The following is an 18,144-nucleotide window of genomic DNA, read 5'->3' on the forward strand; positions in this document are numbered from 1 at the left end:
AAATGTCTAAACTCAGAGGACAAAATGATGGATTGTTTTTTTCACGATCTTTATCTACTCATTAAGAAATACACAAAAGAAACATATTGTTCTGTAATGAAATAAACACTTTACACAAAAAGAAAATAGAAAATAGAAAAGGGGGAAAAGAAGAGAAAGAATATCGAGAAATAGAAAAAATAGAAAGAAAGTTAAATGAAGAATCTTACCAAAGACATACAGTTTTTTAAGAACTACAAACCATCAGTGACATTATTATAAACATATATTTCCATCATCAAGTCCTTTTATCTCCACCTTATCAATTTTTCCTTGCTACTCTTACTTTTCTTATTTATGTCTAATCTCTGGTTCTATTCCCTGATTTGTTAATGACTTCCTTCCACCTCTATACGGTTCCTAATTCCTCATTTCTTAAAAATACTGTTTCTGTTCTTACTGTACAAAAGATCATTCTCTTAACTTTGTGGAATTTAGTCTATGCTCCACCAAGAGTAATCATGGGAAACATATTTCTTCATGTAATTTTAATAAACATCCCATTCTTTTTCCTGAATGATTTCTTATTGATTCTCTTAGTTTCGCTAATTCCAGATATAAGTTTCATCACACTAACTTTCACACTAACGCTAATTCCAGATGTAAGTTTCATCACACTAACTTTCTGGATTCTTGACTGGCTCAAGCAGCAGGTGCAGAGCGGGAGAAAAACAGGATGGACAGAAGTCAAGGGGTGTGTTTGGGAGTTGGAAGTTTGGTTTGAACTTTGCTCATAAGGACCAAAGAAGAGACCTGCAGTTGGATCCGACCATTAACTCTCCTTCCTTGGAGGTTTTGAAGCAGAGGACGGACAGTCATCTTTTTTTGGGGGGGGGGGGTTGAGGAAAACCACCTTGACTCCCACGATGGAAAAGGTAAATAACACAAGCAGCATTTTTAATGGGGAGCAGGGAGAAAAGGGGAAAGGGGAAATTCCCCTTCAAATTGCACCGAAAGGCTGAATTACATATATATCTGTAAAAACAGCGCAATACCTCATAACATACTTCTGCTCTAAATATATTTGAAGCCACATGAAACCATGGGGTAGGGGAGTGGAGGATGAGAGAAGAGAAGCTGCTGAGCTTCACACTTTTATGTTTAGTCCGATAGTGGTTTCAAGGAAAAAAAACAAGAGGTGCACTAAGCTCTACCTTAATATAAGACCCTGAAAATCAGAGGTCCTAGTTTGCTTATACCTTGTTAAAATGACAGAAAAATCGGTGCCTCATTTGCTACAAAATACTATCAACTTCAGAAATCTTCATAAAATATCTGTGTAAAAAACCCCAATACTTCCCATAAATATACATGAACTTGTTTAGGCTATAAGCCAGAGCTTTCCAAACTTTTCATGTTGCTGACATACTTTTTAGACATGCACAGTTTCGCAACATGGTAATTATTTTGATTATATATATTGTGGCTTTATATTTTGATTTTGTTCTGTGAACAACCATGACGCCTCTGGGATAGGGCAGTATATAGATTCAAGAAATGAAGAAATAAAAAGCAACCAGTGGAGAATGCAGAGAAATACCACCCTCAGTACTGTGAACGGGATACATGGTGGTGGGATCTTGTTTCCTGGAGGCTGCTAGAGACAGAGACTGGTGGAGCCTGCGATGGGGAGGGTTTTCTCAAGCCCACCCTCTAGCCACTTTGGGTGGGTCTGGGCTGCTAGATTCCTGCCACTCCCTTCTGGTTCTCCCCCTGAAGGGAAGTAGTGCCTTGGTGGCTTCAAAGCCACTTCAAGTGAATTTCCACCCCATCTTTGAAAGGCTTCTCCAACAGAGGGAAGCTCTCTGGGGTTGGTTGAGGGGAGAAATGTTGCTTTGAACTTTTGACTCTCCCTTCCCCTTCGACATGTTCTGCGGAAGGAGAGCTTCTGTTGCACATGGAGCCAACTTGCTCCTCGTCAAACTCGTCTGGAGGGGAGAGACTCTTCTGAGGAAAGAAGAGATTGTGGTTCGAGGACCCGACCCCCGCGTAGTGAAATAAATACACTGGGACACGTGATATAAGGTTAATGGGCTATAAAAGGCCACAACTTTATTGATTACAGCAATGAAAAGGTATTGGCTTAGGCATTGGATCGCAAAACGAGTGGGTTTATTCACCAGAGGTTCATCACCTGTTGATGCTAATCCAACTATAGGCTCACCCCTGATGTCATCGAGGGTCGTGCCATGGCCTCCCGCCAAGCAGGCATCGGACAGAGTACACGACCGCCAGATTCCTTTAACGGAATACCCCAAAATTGAAGGCATAGGCGATGGCCACACCTAGCCCTTCGACACACCACAACACATTATTCCAATGCCTAACCTACCCACCAATACCACAAAAGGTTGTGACGATTGCTACGAGGTAGACGAAAAAACCAAAAAGCCTAATGCCAAATGGAAAAACTCCTACCAGGCCCCGCGGGCAACTGGGGCGACCAACCTAAGGTCCATAGCAAGGCCAATGACCTAAGCCCTAACTCAAAGGGAGTGGAGGGTGGGTGACTTGCATAGGACAAGGAGGAGAAATGAGGCCGGGGAGAGGCTGCCACTGCAGCATAATGGCTGCTGGACACCCCCCCCCCCATGGCACCTGGTTGGATGGCCACCTGGAGGGGGCGTGAATGCCAGCCAGGTGAGCTGGAGGCAGGGGGCAACACCCCCTGCAGGAGTGGAGTTCAGGCTCCCGACCACAACCACTCCCCTCTCTTTCAGGGAGGAGAGTCTCTCCCAAAACCCAGTGAAGGAAGGGTGTGTGTGGTGAACCCTTAAGACTGTTACTGAAAGTCCCTCAGGAGCTGGATTTGTTAAAGGGGTGGGTAACTGAAGGAAAAGAGGGACGCGGGTGGTGCTGTGGTCTAAACCACAGAGCCTAGGGCTTGCCTAGGTTGGTGCTTCAAATCTCTGCGATGGGGTGAGCTCCCGTTGCTCGGTCCATGCTCCCGCCAACCTAGCAGTTTGAAAGAACATCAGAGTGCAAGTAGATAAATAGGTACTTCTCCAGTGGGAAGGTAAACGATGTTTCCGTGCACTGCTCTGGTTCGCCAGAAGCGGCTTAGTCATGCTGGCCACATGACCCAGACATGCTGGCCACATGACCTGCGGACAAACGCTGGCTCCCTCGGCCAATAAAGCGAGATGAGTGCCGCAACCCCAGAGTCGCCCGCGACTGGACTTAACTCTTAGGGGTCCCTTTATCTTTAACTGAAGGAAAGTACCACCTTAGAACGGAACCAAACTATAAAGCTGAAACCTGTGAAAATGAATTGAACTAGCGTATTATTATTGGAGTAATATAAGTTTCTCCACTTGTATTATACTACCTTGTTTTAAAATAAATCTTTATTGTTATTTTCAAAACATCTGCTTGAGACTCCAGCTCACTGGTTATCCCCCACACCTAGGTCCCCCACAGAATATTCTGGGATAGTTAGCATTAGTTTTAGTGTATTTCTGTTCTCTGTGGAAGCCACCCAGAGTGGCTGGGGAAACCCAGCCAGATGGGCGGGGTACAAATTATTATTATTATTATTATTATTATTATTATTATTATTATTATGGTTGTTCAGTGAGGTGGGGGCAATATATGTAAGAAAGAGCAGGCACTTCCGCGCGAGCGGTAACTGAGGCGCCAAGCCCGTTGCACCAGGCTAGCATTCTAGCAGTTTTATTATTCTTTATCCATTTATTTATTAATATTTACTTCTTTCTTACACATTTAATCTGTTTCATAAAATCCATGTACTGCAGGGTTAGGCCAATAACTCCCAAAGCGCTTTACGTAAAGATAAGGCAGGACAGTCATAAAAAAGTTTACAAATTTACTTCAGAACATACAAAAAGTTAAAATAATAAAACAAACTCAAATTACATCAACTTCCTAAGAATCTGGGTGGATCCTTAATAAAAATATATTTTTAAAAACAATAAATTTAATAAAGTCTCCATAGATATTCCAAAACACCTTTCTTCTTATACAATTTGTAAAAATTATCCCTCAGAATCAAGGGGGCCAAACCCACCGGTCTGAAGCAAAGCTTAAGCCAAAGCCATAACTTCGCTTTCAGGGCCACATACCTAAAGGCTTGACAACCGGTTTCCAATCTCATGATCGCACCTGCCACGGAGGGGGGGATCCTGAGTATGGCACCGAGGAATTGGGTTTGGATAGATTCCAATTTTTCAAAGTCCCTACGTGAGCCCAAGGCAATGCCCACCAGTAGAAGAGGGAGGACTTTCATTTTAAAGAGTCGCAAGGCAACTTTGACAGTTTGTGCCTGTTTCTTAGAGTACAGGGTTCTAATCACCAAGGCTGCTTTCGATGCGTTCGAGGCTATGTATTCTCTGTGCGCCAAGAAGGACCTATTTGATCTAACAACCTGACCCAGGTATTTGAAGCAGCTGACCTGCTCTAAAGGAATACCATTAATTGACCATAAATTAGGTTTCGGTCGAGCGGCAAAGACCATTATTTTGGTCTTGGCATAATTTAGCTGGAGCTCATGTTGGGTCACATATTCATGAAGAGCTCGAAGCATCCTCCTTAATCCGATGGGGGACGTAGCTAATAGGGCGGCATCGTCCGCATACAGCAGGACATTCAAGGCTCGTCCTGCCAGTTTTGGTGGATGGAAATCAGTATTTGCCATATGCACCACTAGCGAATTAATATAGAAATTAAACAGGGCACCAGGCTAGCATTCTAGCAGCTTTATTATTCTTTATCCATTTATTTATTAATATTTACTTCTTTCTTACTCATTTCATCTGTTTCATAAAATCCATGTACTGCAGGGTTAGGCCAATAACTCCCAAAGCGCTTTACGTAAAGATAAGGCAGGACAATCATAAAAAGGTTTACAAACTTACTTCAGAACATACAAAAAGTTAAAATAATAAAACAGACTCAAATTACCTCAACTTCCTAAGAATCTGGGTGGATCCTTAACGAAAATATATTTTTTATAACAATAAATTTAATAAAGTCTCCATAGATATTCCAAAACACCTTTCTTCTTATACAATTTGTAAAAATAAATACATAATTTCTTCTTGACTCCCCACCTCTCCTTTCTCAATGTTTGTTTTTATTACTCTTTTTTATCAGACGTTTTAAAATATATATGCTTTTATTATGTAAGCCCCGATGTCGTATTTCAATAATCCTCTGCCTTTGACTTCATGTATGGATGATGGTTTGACAGATAATATATCAATGGTCTCCATGCTTCCTTAAACAATCCATCATTTTGTTTTGTTTTTTAAAAAATAATTTTTATTAAGATTTTCCAAATTAAAACAAATTAAATCCAATTTATACACTTCTTCCAATAACCAGGACTTCCCCCTCCCCCCCTCTTGTGTTCCAAATCTTCTAAATAAACAATTAAATTCAACAAGTTCTTATCCCCAAATTACACTCATCGTCAATAACCCAATTTTTTCAAATTCCCATCCCCTAAGATCTGTCTTCCCTTCCACGAGTTCCCCCCTTTCAAATATAGTGCAGATGAAAAGAAAATACAAAAAGAAAGAAAAAATAATTTTACAGCCTTTGGATTCCAAATTTCCCTCCCCTCTTTCCCTGTTGCGTTCCTTATATCCCTCCAATTCTAATATCTTCCTGGTGTTCCCACATTTCACTAAACCCATATCTCTCTGATTCTTTACCAGTCATTTTTAATCACAAGTGTCCAATCTTAGAAGGAATCTATCTCAAAAAGGGGCTCATTTCTTCTATCCAGATTTTTGTATCCAGGAGTAAAAACTCCAATTTTATTTCCATAAGCTTGTCAAATCTGGATATCCCAAATGTCCCCACTTCCAGTTCTGTCCAGTTCTTGTTGTTTCCTTATTCTTGTCGATCACTCCTCCTTTTTGTTTCCCTGTTCTCCCGCAGAAAGGTTCTTTTTCCAAAAGCTTCTAATTCCTCTGCAGAGGCTTGTTATTCAGGAGCAAAACATTACGTCATGTCCCTTTCATTTTCCAACAGATAAATCCATTGTTTCTTGTAGTATGTAGACCTCTGTAGACAAAATAATGTTCCATTTCTGCAGTTTCCCAGGAGGTTGAAAGTTCTATTCAACTATTCAAGTTTCCTAGCAAAAACACATGCAATATCCCTCAGCTCCTCTAGATGGATTACAGTAACTGAGTTCCCTTCCAGATCACATCCACCAGTCCAAATAGCTTGTTAATCCTTATTTGAAACAATTTGTATCCAATTTATATCCAAATGTAACTGGCAAAGTCCTCAAAACACCGTCTCTATTTTGTTCTTCCGTTTTGACAGCTCTTTGACAGCTGTCAAAACCTCCATTACTCTTCTCCAGGTATTCTCGCAGATCGCTCCAGGGATTCCGGGGGGGGGTGGGGTTGCTTTTTAATGCAAATTCTCCTTTTCTCCTCCAGCTCAAACTTATAATTTTCCCTCGCGAAGTTGTTAGTTCATCAAGATAGGGTTACACTCGATCTTAGTTGTCAAGTCCTTTGTTTTGTCTTTTCTACAATAAAGGGGGGACTGACTTCCTTTTTCCACCTCCCCCGTTCGCATCAAATTTTAAAAATTTATCCCTCTTTTCAATCCATAGTCCAATTACTCACGGGTTTTTCTTTTGGATCCAAATTTTCAATAGAAGAAGCTAGCGCTCTCCACCGAATGGCATGCGGCTTCGCTCGGCAGGGGAAGCGGCGGACTCAAAGCACCACCCCCCCCAGGCGCCCGTTCCTTAGCCTTTAAAAAGGCTCTTTCGCGGGCCGGGGAGGGGCGCAAAGGTGCCAGCCGAGTCACCATGTCCATGGGGCTCCGTGCCCATGGCTTTTGAGGGTCCCCGCGTCGCCGGCGCGGTAGAACCCAACCCCTGCCGAGCCGGCTCCCTCCGGAGCACGGAGGGAGCCCGCCATTCGGCGATGGCGCCAACCCGGAAGTCAACAATCCATCATTTTGGATGGTCATTTTGGATGGTCATTTTAGCAGTTAAGTTCACCATTTCAGCATATTCCCCCAGTTTCATAAGCCATTCCTCTTTGGTGGGGAACTCTTTCCATTTCTGTGCATATAAAGTTCTAGCTGCTGTGGTTGCAGACATACATAAACTAGTCAGCTTTCTCGGGACCTTTATTTATTAATTTTATATTGCACCCTTCATTGGAATCCTACAGGTTGAATTGCTATAAGACTGAGAGCTTAGTGAGCTTTCCACCAATTGGAAGTCTTGAAAGTTTCAGTAGGATGCAATCTTGGCTTATTAACCTATTCTAAATGCTTCATCAGTGGCTGTTCTGCCAATTATTTTCACTTCCCATCTGATCTTGGTTTTGCTCTATAAATGGGGACCTGAATGGGAGGAACCTGAGTTGGAGGAGGAGGAGGCCTCTCGCTCTTCCTTCCGGACTGAGCATAAGATGCTTCCTCTGAAAAGGTTTGGCAGGCAGGGAATACAACTATCTGGCATCGTGTCATTGCTTCCCTCCAATAGATGAGTAGCTGTGTTTTCTTTAGGCACTTCTGGACACTGGGAACATGGACTATTTTAAGAATCAGATGTCCCCTTAATTTCTGGTTGTCAGGTGCTCCTTTGTGTTCAGATCAGGCCTCAGCACAATAATGTAGCACTTGGGGAGGAAGATGCAGCCCAGAAGCCCAGCACTGGAGGCCAACATAGAGAAGATCTGCACGGCCACCATGTACTTGCCCTTGGTGCTCAGGTAGGTGGGCACAAAAGACACCCAAACACTGCAGAAGACCAGCATGCTGAAGGTGATCAGCTTGGCTTCGTTGAAGGAGCCAGGCAGCTTCCTGGCTAGGAAAGCCACCGTGAAGCAGGTGGCAGCCAAGAAGCCCAGGTAGCCGAGGGCAACGTAGAACATGGCCACAGACCCTTCGTTGCATTGCAGGATGATCTCTTCCGCCTGGGAGCGCATGTCGGACTCTGGGAATGGGGGAGAAGAGCCCAGCCAGATGGTGCAGATGAGAACTTGCCCCCCAGAACAGGAGATGACAATGGAGTTGGCCAGACTCTTGCCCAGCCATCTCCTCACCCTGTTCCCGGGCTTTGTGGCCAGGAAGGCCAGCACCACCGTGATGGTCTTTGCCAAGACAGAAGAAACAGCAACTGAGAAGATGATGCTGAAGGCCGTTTGTCGGAGAAAGCAGGTCTCTTTCCTTGGGCGCCCGATGAAGAGGAAGGAGGACCAAAAGGAAAGCAGGAGGGAGACGAGGAGGATGTAGGAGAGGTCCCGGTTGTTGGCTTTGACTATGGGAGTGTCCTTGTATTTAATGAAGATTCCCAACACAGTGCCTGCTGTTATAGATAAGAAGAGGGTAACGGAAGCTAACACCATTCCCAAATATTCTTCATAAGCCAGGAAGGTGATAATCTTGGGAACACATTGATCTCTGTCCTTGTTTGGATACTGATCTTCTGAGCATTTGGTGCAATGTTCTGCATCTGAGGAAGAGGAAAAAGAGTGGCTGCAGCATCAGTTACATCCCTAATTATCTGCGCTCTTTTACGTTTTGAAAACCTCTGTGGTGGACCTCAGGAAATAAGAATGTTAAAATAGGTAAAGCAACATTGTGATCTAGGATAAACTGAGTAGCAATGAGCACTCCACTTCTGTTAACTGCATTGTTTGGATCCTGCCTAGTCCTGAAGAAAAAGCTCTTTAACTTGACATTTTAAATGCAGTTTTCTGTTGCTGCCATGCAATGTTCAGAGTAGTGAGATCAAAACAGTCCATTGATTATATTGTAATATTTTTCATATGAAGTATTGTTTATTTTTTATTGTGCTTTTGCTATTAAAAATTGGCTGATTTGCATCACCTGTCCATTATTTTTTATAAATATCAAAATTATTTCCTTTTTGGTGTGACTTGGTATAAAAAATAAAAAAAGGAATGTTTGTGGGAATTCCTCTCACAGCTGCCCACTTTCAACCCCAGAGATTTCTTCCTTATGATCATTCCTTTCAACTCCCTTCCTGGATGTAATAAAGTTGATTAATCCTATGGAAGTCGAGGAAGAATCCACATTCCCCAATGTCTGCAGAAATCTCACAAAAAGTGGGTGAGACTGGATTTCTGCCCTGTGTTTACTCTCTCCAGGAATTCCTTCCCCCTTGGAGTCACCCACCTTTCTGGGCGGAGAAGGTCCCTTCCGCACACCGAGCACAAGCATAGCAGCAAATGGGCTTTCCTTCTAGAACCATCTTGGCATATCCAGGTCGACATCTCTCTGTACACCTGGAACGAGGTACGGTCTAACCAGGAAGACAAGAAGGTGCAACGAAGAGGAACAGTTAGGAGTATTTGTGGGTATGTAATTCACTCATCGAGTGAATTGAAACTGATCTCTGGACTGCAGCCTTTGACCCCTCATCAGGGTCCTTTCCACCCCCCACTGACCATTGGGGTGACCAGAATATCTTGTTCTTCATAATTAGTTCAGGACAACTGAGGTTTGCACCACAGAACTCTGTTTCCTCTTCTCCATTTACCTGATTCCCTGCTTAATAAATCTTCAAAGAAAATGGCAATGGAGTCTGAAATGTGATTTCCTCAAATTTCAGGATTCTGATAATCTCTCAACCACTAATTTAGATAAATTTAATATGACTTTTCCAAATACTGGTTTCCCTCACTCTGTTCTTGAGGCATTCAAGGTTTCCTCTTGTTGCTGATGTATTTCCCTAGTTATTTCTAGTTTATGTGCCATTTCTTAACGTTAGCCTTATATTACAATAGGCAATTTTTAAAATAAATTATCATCCTTCACCAACAGCTGTGCACTTCTCAATTCCTGCACATACAATAGTTTAACATTTGCAACATCTACAAGTGAGCTTACTCCACAAATTTAAAAATCCACAATAAATCAGTAATTATCATTTCTAAAATAAATTGCTTTCTATATTTCTGCATGTATAAAAGCCCAATAGTTCACTTTTACTAGGGGCTTTCCCTTTTCTTCTTATCTACGTAGTCCATTCGGTTAAAGATTCGGTTAAAGAAGGAGTGGTGGTTGCAGCTGTTATTGACGGTCAAGACACCGTTGGTCAACCTGATATGGTCATTTTTCAGCGGTTGTTTAAGGAAAAACATACTAAGCATCTCCTAGCCTTCTCCCTCTGTGATTCCTCCTACCTTATTGAATTTCTTGTTCCACTCAATGGCTTCCGGGTTAATGGTGAACTTTATGCTAGCAGACGTCTCTCTCCTTATATCCCCAATTTTCACAAGGTCACAAGACTTATTGGGAGACATTACCCAGTTCAATATACTGTAGTCCGCTGGTATCTCCCAGTTCTCATCCAAGCACAGCCTGCCTCTGGAAGTATTCAGACACCGGATTTCTCTTAAGAAAGGGTGAAGCTGGAATGACAAGGGAAAGCACCAGCACTGAGAAACCTGGAAGCCACGATGGATATCTCAGTCCTACTCCCACTTTTCCTTTTTCACTTTGGAAAACATTCTGGGATCAAATAAAAAAGAGCAAAAGGTGAAATTGATAGTGAACAACACTTTGACTGATAAGTTTGATATAACTAAAGGCACTAGACAGGGGTGCCCGTTGTCACCATTGATATTTATCACGGTCCTGGAGGTATGAACTAAGAATTTGAGAGAATTGTCATACGTGAGAGGGATAAAGATTGGAGTAAAGCGGTATAAATTAAAAGCCTTTGCAGATGATTTGCTCTTAACATTGGATGATCCACACACTAGCATAAAAAGAAGCGCTGGTGAAAATTGAGGAATTTGGGCAAGTAGCAGGATTTAAGCTCAATAAAGGTAAAAATAAAACGTTAGTGAAGAATATGGTCACGGAAGAGATAGATGAATTGCAACGTAGATAAGAAATTATGGTTGCACAAGGAAGTGAAATATCTTGGAATTTGGTGAATACCAAAAAATATTAATTTGTTTAATGATAATTATGAATCCACATGGAAGGAAATCAAGAGGGACTTGGAAATATGGAGCAGATTAAAGTTGTCATTTTCTGGTAGAATATCAGTGGTAAAAATGAATGTATTACCCAAGATGTTATTCTTGTTTCAAACATTTCCAGTGTTCAAAGGACAGGTGCATTTAAAGAGTGGCAAAAAGTAGTGTTGAGATTCATCTGGCAGGCGAAAAGCCAAGGATAAAATATAAATTGTTGATAGATTAAAAAAGAAAGAGGTGGATTCGCCATGCCAGATTTGAAACTCTATTATGAGGCGTCCTGTCTCTGTTGGTTAAAGGAATGGATAACGATGGAGAATACGGATATTTTAGATCTGGAAGGTTATGATAACAGATTTGGGTGGCATTCTTATCTTTGGTATGACAAAGTGAAAGTTCATAGAGGTTTCCTGAACCATGTGATTAGAATCTAAAAAGGAAAGAAATAAAAACCTATTAGAAAGGAAAACACCATGGTGGATCTCACCTATTGAGGTACTGACGGTACAAAAATTAAATACGGAGGGAAGGTGGGCCACATATAAAGGCACTTTGGTGGAAACCGAGAAAGCTTTTAAACTTAAACCATATGATCAAATTGAAGGTTTTTCTTACAGGGTGGCTGCAATATCATCAAGTTAATGACATATTCAGTGTGGATAAGAGGATGGTGGCAGGCAAAGATGATGGACTTTGCAGAACTGGCCAAACTAACCTGCAGGATTTGAGAACAGGATGATCAAAAATTTCAAAGGGATTGGTGTACATTTATTGTGTATTTGAATAATAATTGTAAAAATTTGAAGACACTAGCAGGATTGAAATATATCCTACAATGTGGACAATGGAAGCTAAAGAACTAAATTGCGAGACAGGACTTGAAAGTGGAAAACCTGCTGAAGGGAAGTCATATGCTCGGCAGAGCAAAAAGTTTCTGTGTTTGTTATTGTATTGCTGAAGATATTGTTTAAGGAAGAAAATAATAAAAATATATTATTATTTTTTTAAAAAAGGAATGTCCCACTTTTCCTTAGAATATCCCTATTTTCATTGGAGAAATGTTGGAGGATATAGACTTAATATAATATTTCTAATGTTTAATATTTTAGTATTAATTTCTTTATGTTGGGAGCTGCCCAGAGTGCTGAGGCAACCCAAAAAGATGTGTGGGGTATAAACAGTGATATATTTCTAGCAAAAAAGCTGCCGGAACTCACCATGAACACCTCCCTGTGAGAATGGCAATGGTACCCACCTGAGAGGTGCCAGAACTGAGTTCCCCTGAAAATAGCCCTGGCTATAAACAGTAAGATTATCATTATGAAATGGGCCGTCTCTATTTTCAACAGAGAAATGCTGAGTGGTATGCTACTATTACTAATACTAACTATGATATTTTACAGGTCTATCCCCAGTCAAGATCAGCATCTGTGTGGACAGCAGTTTGCAAAAAGGGGCAGGAAATACCTGCCACGGCTGTGGCCTTTGGGGTCCCCATGGCTCTCCTTCCTCCACCATCAGCCTCCTCTGGGATCTAGATGAAAGCGAAGCATGCAAGGCCTGAGCCACAGCTTGAACATGGATGTAAGTGCCATAGCTGTCATGAGACAGGACTCGCTCACGCTCCTCTTGGGGCAATGGCTCCAGTTTCTCCTCCTCTCTGCATCTTACCCTGCCTTTCACGGACAACAGATGCTTTGAATATGAACATGGAAATGCTTTATCCATATAATCTGGAAGATTGGAATGCGATATATAGTTGTTACCTTTGCTGCTCCTTATTCCGGTCTGAATTGCAAAGGACAGAGAACCATGGAGGTGCTGAAATAAATTTGGAGGGATGTAAAAGCCAATTCTGATTTCTAGCAAAGCTGTTGTGATCCAGACTTTCGCCCCTATTTCCTTCTCATACATATCGTGTATTGCCATGAGTATTATTATAACCAGTGCATTGGTTATATAGGAAACAAATACCCCAAGTTGTCTCCATAGGAAAAAAGGTTCCCCAGGCCTGATAAATTGATTCATATCATTTTCTGGTACTCTTTTTGATAAAGCAATGCAGATCCCTTTGCTGAGCATCAGAGGTTTCACAGCGCTCACAAATCTTTCTCCACTGTCATTGTCTGGAGTGAAGAGGCCAATCCACGTCCATCCAAAATGCAGGAGCAATTCAACAATCCCCTGGTACTGACTTTCCTCTTTGGGAGTCATCCGGTAGACAAAAGGGAACAGGGTTTTACCTTCGAGAACCTGGGCAGTGAAGCCGTAACTGATCTAGCAAGGAAAGCAAAAGATCAGCAATTTATTCTACTTTCATCATAACGGGTATTTAATCATATGTAATGCCTGATATCTAAATCTCTGCTGGCTTAGGCTGATGGGAGTTTTAGTCTGAAACATCTGGAGGTGTCAAGTTGGTGAAGGCTCAGTTTTGAAAAAGGGATGTTGGATCCATAGCTCAGGATTTTCCCATTTTTAAAAATATCCCCACTTGACTCCTCCAAAGAGAAAATAGAATTTGATGCAGTTGAAATTCTCTTTCCCTCCATGCTCTCCCACTACTTACCTGTGGGATTTTGTAGATGCCTGACAAGGATGAAATCACTCTTGAGATGAAAGTGTTGCTTCTTTCAAGAACAGCCAGCAGGTGATTCTGTTCTCCACAGTGATAATTGGGAATATTGCATCCACTGCCTGCAAGCAGCTCTAGCATGGCGTCCGAAGTCATCCTTGCATCAAAATAGTTCTCATAGAGGCTGTAGCCCAGGGTGATGTTGGGTAAGAGCCTGAGATCCTGGTTGATCTCTAGGATGGTGAACAGGAAAGACAACATGTGCCAGTAGAACCTAGCTGCCTCCCTGCAATAAATGAATTCTTTAAAAAGAGAGAACTGGCATTCATATTATTGGGGGTGGGGACATTATATGATCCACAAAGATTAATATTTGTTTGTTTCTTTGTTTATCCATCCTTTTGCATTGACATCAAACCTTTTCCTGTCTAGCATAAAATAAAAATGTGGAAATCTCTGCTCCATAAGCGGAGCTTTGATGCAAACAGCACATAGAGCTGTTCAACAGTGGAACAGACTCCCTCCGAAGGTGACCATGTGTCATGGATGCTTCAGGTGAGATTCCTCCGGGTCCCTTCCATCTCTACAGCTTTATGATTCTTTTCTACTATGGTTTTATGAGTAAGAAATGAAGGCGCCCCTCAAAAATTGTGATATACTGGTACGTTGCTGCAAAGGCTGCTTTTCTTGCAGTGGTCTTTTGCTTCTTCCAAGGGGCTAGACTACAGGTAGATAAGAGACAATTTTATTGACAGTAGAGAAGCACCAAATACCTCAGTCCCCTTTTAGTTACATATGGGGCCAAGTGGCTTGCAGGTTTGAGTGTGTGGAAAAATTATAATTTTGTCCATATTCTGGATCAGAAACTACACGAATGAGCACACCTCCCTTTACTAGAATCTTTTACTAGACACCCCTCCCCAGCTCCCAGCTCCTCCAACAGCAAGCCCAATGGTCAGGGCAGGGTAGTCCTGCAACACCAGCCCTTGGCTCCCCAGCCCTGAGAAAGGGGCTATTTCCTTGATAAATAGGAACCATTATAAGGACTGGAGGACCATGAAACCATCTGCATATAAGTACATACACTTCAGTCCTGGCGAAGGGTGTCTGAGAAAAGTTGTATGCAGTTTCCTTATGAAAGCTTTTTGGAGAGCTGATCCCACTGATGAGAAAGTGTCCAGGCCGGTAGTAATTGCGAGCATCCGTTTGATCCCTGACCAGATTCAAGGGGCATTTCGCCTTGTGGTTCCCGCAGACTCCAAAGGGCATCATGAGCAGCAGAAGCAGCAACAGAAGGAGCAGGGATCTCATTCTGGCTCTGCCTCCTCCTCCTCTTACCTGCCAAGGAGGCGAAGCAGAAGAACCCAAAGACTCTTTCAAGGCCAGACTGGGTGGGCTTTCCCAATCTGGGTGGTTTTCAACTCTACCTTCAGAGCTTGGAAGCACAAGGCAGGCACACCCCTCTTTCACCAGCTCTGCATCTTAACTCAGTCTGTCTCCAACACAGGAAATATTCTCGGCACCAACTTTTTCTTTCGCAGTCACAGCGCTATTAATATTGTAATGCTGTGTTGCTTTCCGAGCCTCATGCAATCTACAGAAATATCTCCTGAGCTTTCACCAGATGAGATGACTATAATTTTGATTATTCCAAGTGGAATAGGTTTCATCACAATAACTTTCTGGAGTCTTGAATGGCTCAAGCAGCAGGTGCAGAGCTGGAGAAAAACATGGTGCACAGAAGTCAAGGGGGGTGTTTGGAAGTTGGAAGTTTGGCCTGAACTTTGCTCAAGACCACAAAGAAGGAGCTGGATCCTACCATGGACTCTCCTTCCTTGGAGGTTTTGAAGCAGAGTTTGGATGGCCATCTGTTGGGATTCTTTAGCTGAGATTCCTGCATTGCAGAGGGTTGGACTAGAGGACCTTGGGGTCCCTTTCCAAGTCTCCCATTCTATGATTCATTGGGGGGTTTTAAGAAGAGGTGGGAGAGTCAGGGATGGACAACAGCCAGATGAAGAAGTCCTAGCGTCATATCCCAGGCATCCTACGCCCTTTTAAAATGTAGAGTTTTTGGGGGAGGGCAGAGGCTGTTATTGGGTAGTAGTTTTTTATTTTGATTATATATATTGTGGTTTTATATATTGATTTGCTCTCTGAACCACCCTGAGGCATAGGGCGGTATATAGATTCAACAAGTAAATAAATATGAAGGAATAAAACTGAGGTTTGCGCCACAGAACTCTGTTTCTTCTTCTCCGTTTACCTGCTTCCCTTCTTAATAAATATTCAAAGAAAATGGCAATGGAGTCTGAAATGTGATTTCCCCAAAGTTCAGGATTCTGATAATCTCTCAACCGCTAATTAAGACACATTTAATATGACTTTTCCAAATATTGGTTTCCCTTACTCTGTTCTTTTTTTTCAAATAATATTTATTCTAGTTTTAAAAGATTACAAAAAGGAACACAATATACAAAAACAAAACATATCCAAGAGAAAAATAAAAATAAAAAAATAAAAAAGCAAAAACAGCTAAAAAGAAGAAAAGATACAATAAAAAAGACAAAAGAACAAATTAAACCTTGTTATAACTCCCTTTCTTAACTTATCTCCTTGACCTCCTCACACCTCCCCTCTTTGTATTCTAATTAAAATAGATATTTCAGCAAATCCTTCATCATTGTTTTTATCCTTATAACTTATCTTAATATACTGTAGTTTCCATTCTCTCATTCACCAATTGGCCATCCACTTTTACTTTATTTAATCTTATTTCTCCTTAAAACTTATATATCTGAACTTATTCTCTTAAGACGTTTCCCCTAGGGTCACAAAAATTCCATTCCACGATTTCCCCATCTCTCATTAAAAGAAAAAAAAATTATACACAATATATACACTTTAGATTCCCAATTTTTCTTTCACCATCTCCCCTCCCCGGTTTCGGCCCCTGCCAACAGTTCTCCAAAAGTCCATCAACCCAGAGATCTTAAGTCCGAGGCTCTTAACTCTCTTTCATGTCCCCTCTGCCGATCTTTTTGATAGTCTTTGGTGTTAAAGAACAGATCTCGGGGGAGCTCCAACCCAACGATAGTCATATTCCTTCTTAGCGAGTCTGCCAGACTTCCATAGTTAAAGGTAGGGCCCATAGAATATTCCAAATCTTGTTTCACACTCCTTCCAGATCCAAGGGCCCCAGAAGCTCCAATCTCCACCTGGCTCAGATTCAAATCCCAAAAGTTATTTGATCCCCACATAGGGTGATCTCTCCATCTTTCATTTTCCAAACCAAGCCAGGCTCTCATCTCCAAAAACTGGCTTCTCCTAGTTGCAGACGTATAAGGCCTCAAGTTATAATCCACCATTTGCCTCTGTGGGGTTACGACTCCCCCTTGCATCACTTTAATAACAGCAACTTTCTCCTTCTCTGGTTCTTCAATTTGTTCAGTTAAAAGAGATTCCTGTGCCGGGTTCTTGTCTACTTCTTTGCTGATGCCCACTTTTGTTCCCAAAATTTCAGCATTGGTAGCCATGACGTTTAACTGTTCTTGCAGCTTTCCCAGCAGATAAAATGCCCTATTCAGTTCAGACGCGACTTCCTTCTCAGCCGCCATCCTTGAAATGTCCAAGGTCAAAGCTAGTTTCTCAAAGGCTTTATCTTTAGAACCAATTTCCCAGCTGCATCCTTGCAACACTATACCAAAACTCCCTCTAGAGGGACACAGTTTCCATTTACACTCCTTCCAGCACGGTCCCAAAAGTCCCAAACTTGTAGCAATTCCAATTGCCTTCCTTCTTTTTAAACACAGAAACTGACAATAGCAACAAAGTCCTTCTTTTGTATCTTGACATCTAGCTGTCAAATTTATCTATTCACCATCCACGGGCTCTCGCAGACTGCTCCCGGGTTTAGGGAAGTGGCGCTTCAATTCCCAAATTTTGACCTTCTCCTGCACGCCTCCCTGCTTCCAAAAAGAGTATTGATAGTAGTTTCAATCAGTGGAGTTTTAATCCTTTAGGTAAGACTCTCCACAACCTTAGTTAGCAAATTCTTTGCTTCAGTTTATTTACAGAAAGGGGAGGTGAACTTCCTGTTTAGACCTTCCCCGATCGGTGCCAATTTAAAAATACTTTAAAAGCCCAATTTCCGTTCTACTCACGGGTTGTTGTTTGAAATCCAATTGTCCACAAGAAAAAGTCAGCGCTCTCCGGCAACGGCTACGCGGCTTCACTCCGTAAAAAATAGCGGTTGATTCAAAACACCGCGCCGCTCACCCCACGTCACTTCGGAACCCCAAAAAAGGGGTTTCCCTGGGGGTAGGGGGCGCTCCTGGTGTCAGCCGAATCCCACGTTCCCAGGCTTCCTCCGCCTGGGATTTTTAAAGGGTCTCCGCCTTCACCGCGGCGGCACGACCCGAATTCCACGGAGAGGGTTCCTCTCAGTCAGAGGAACACCGCCATTGCCGATGGCGCTAACCCGGAAGTCTCCCTCACTCTGTTCTTGAGGCAAGCAAGGTTTCCTCTTGTCGCTGATTTATTTCCCTAGTTATTTCTAGTTCATGTGCCATTCCTTAA

The 18,144-nt window shown here is 42.2% G+C and overlaps 2 protein-coding genes across 6 annotated transcripts in view; one reads left to right on the forward strand and one right to left on the reverse strand.

Annotated features, from left to right (window-relative positions):
- Window positions 1-18,144, forward strand: part of LOC310835552 (vomeronasal type-2 receptor 26-like) — a gene marked incomplete at its 5' end in the record, with an annotated part of 84,076 nt that overhangs the window by 26,705 nt on the left and 39,227 nt on the right. The window contains 3 exons of one of the 5 annotated variants that reach the window (XR_014559699.1): window positions 9,153-9,300; window positions 12,398-12,578; window positions 13,052-13,186. Coding sequence is in view for 3 of the 5 variants with exons in the window: in XM_083720256.1 (XP_083576382.1) it covers window positions 14,048-14,124 (77 nt within the window). Of the gene's footprint in view, window positions 1-692; window positions 861-9,152; window positions 9,301-12,397; window positions 12,583-13,051; window positions 13,187-14,001; window positions 14,125-18,144 lie in introns of those variants that run through there. The other 4 variants (XM_083720255.1, XM_083720254.1, XR_014559700.1 and 1 more) reach the window with 4 other exon arrangements.
- LOC310835867 (vomeronasal type-2 receptor 26-like) lies at window positions 7,037-15,703 on the reverse strand. The gene is made up of 6 exons (XM_083720856.1): window positions 14,654-15,703; window positions 13,564-13,855; window positions 12,462-13,271; window positions 10,191-10,418; window positions 9,181-9,307; window positions 7,037-8,494 (listed from the first exon to the last, which is right to left on the reverse strand). The coding sequence occupies exons 1-6, from the start codon at window positions 14,878-14,880 to the stop codon at window positions 7,596-7,598; spliced, it is 2,583 nt and encodes an 860-aa protein (XP_083576982.1). The 5' UTR covers window positions 14,881-15,703; the 3' UTR covers window positions 7,037-7,595.

Source organism: Podarcis gaigeae, assembly GCF_964106915.1.
Source record: "Podarcis gaigeae genome assembly, chromosome: 18".
NCBI classification, from domain to species: domain Eukaryota; kingdom Metazoa; phylum Chordata; class Lepidosauria; order Squamata; family Lacertidae; genus Podarcis; species Podarcis gaigeae.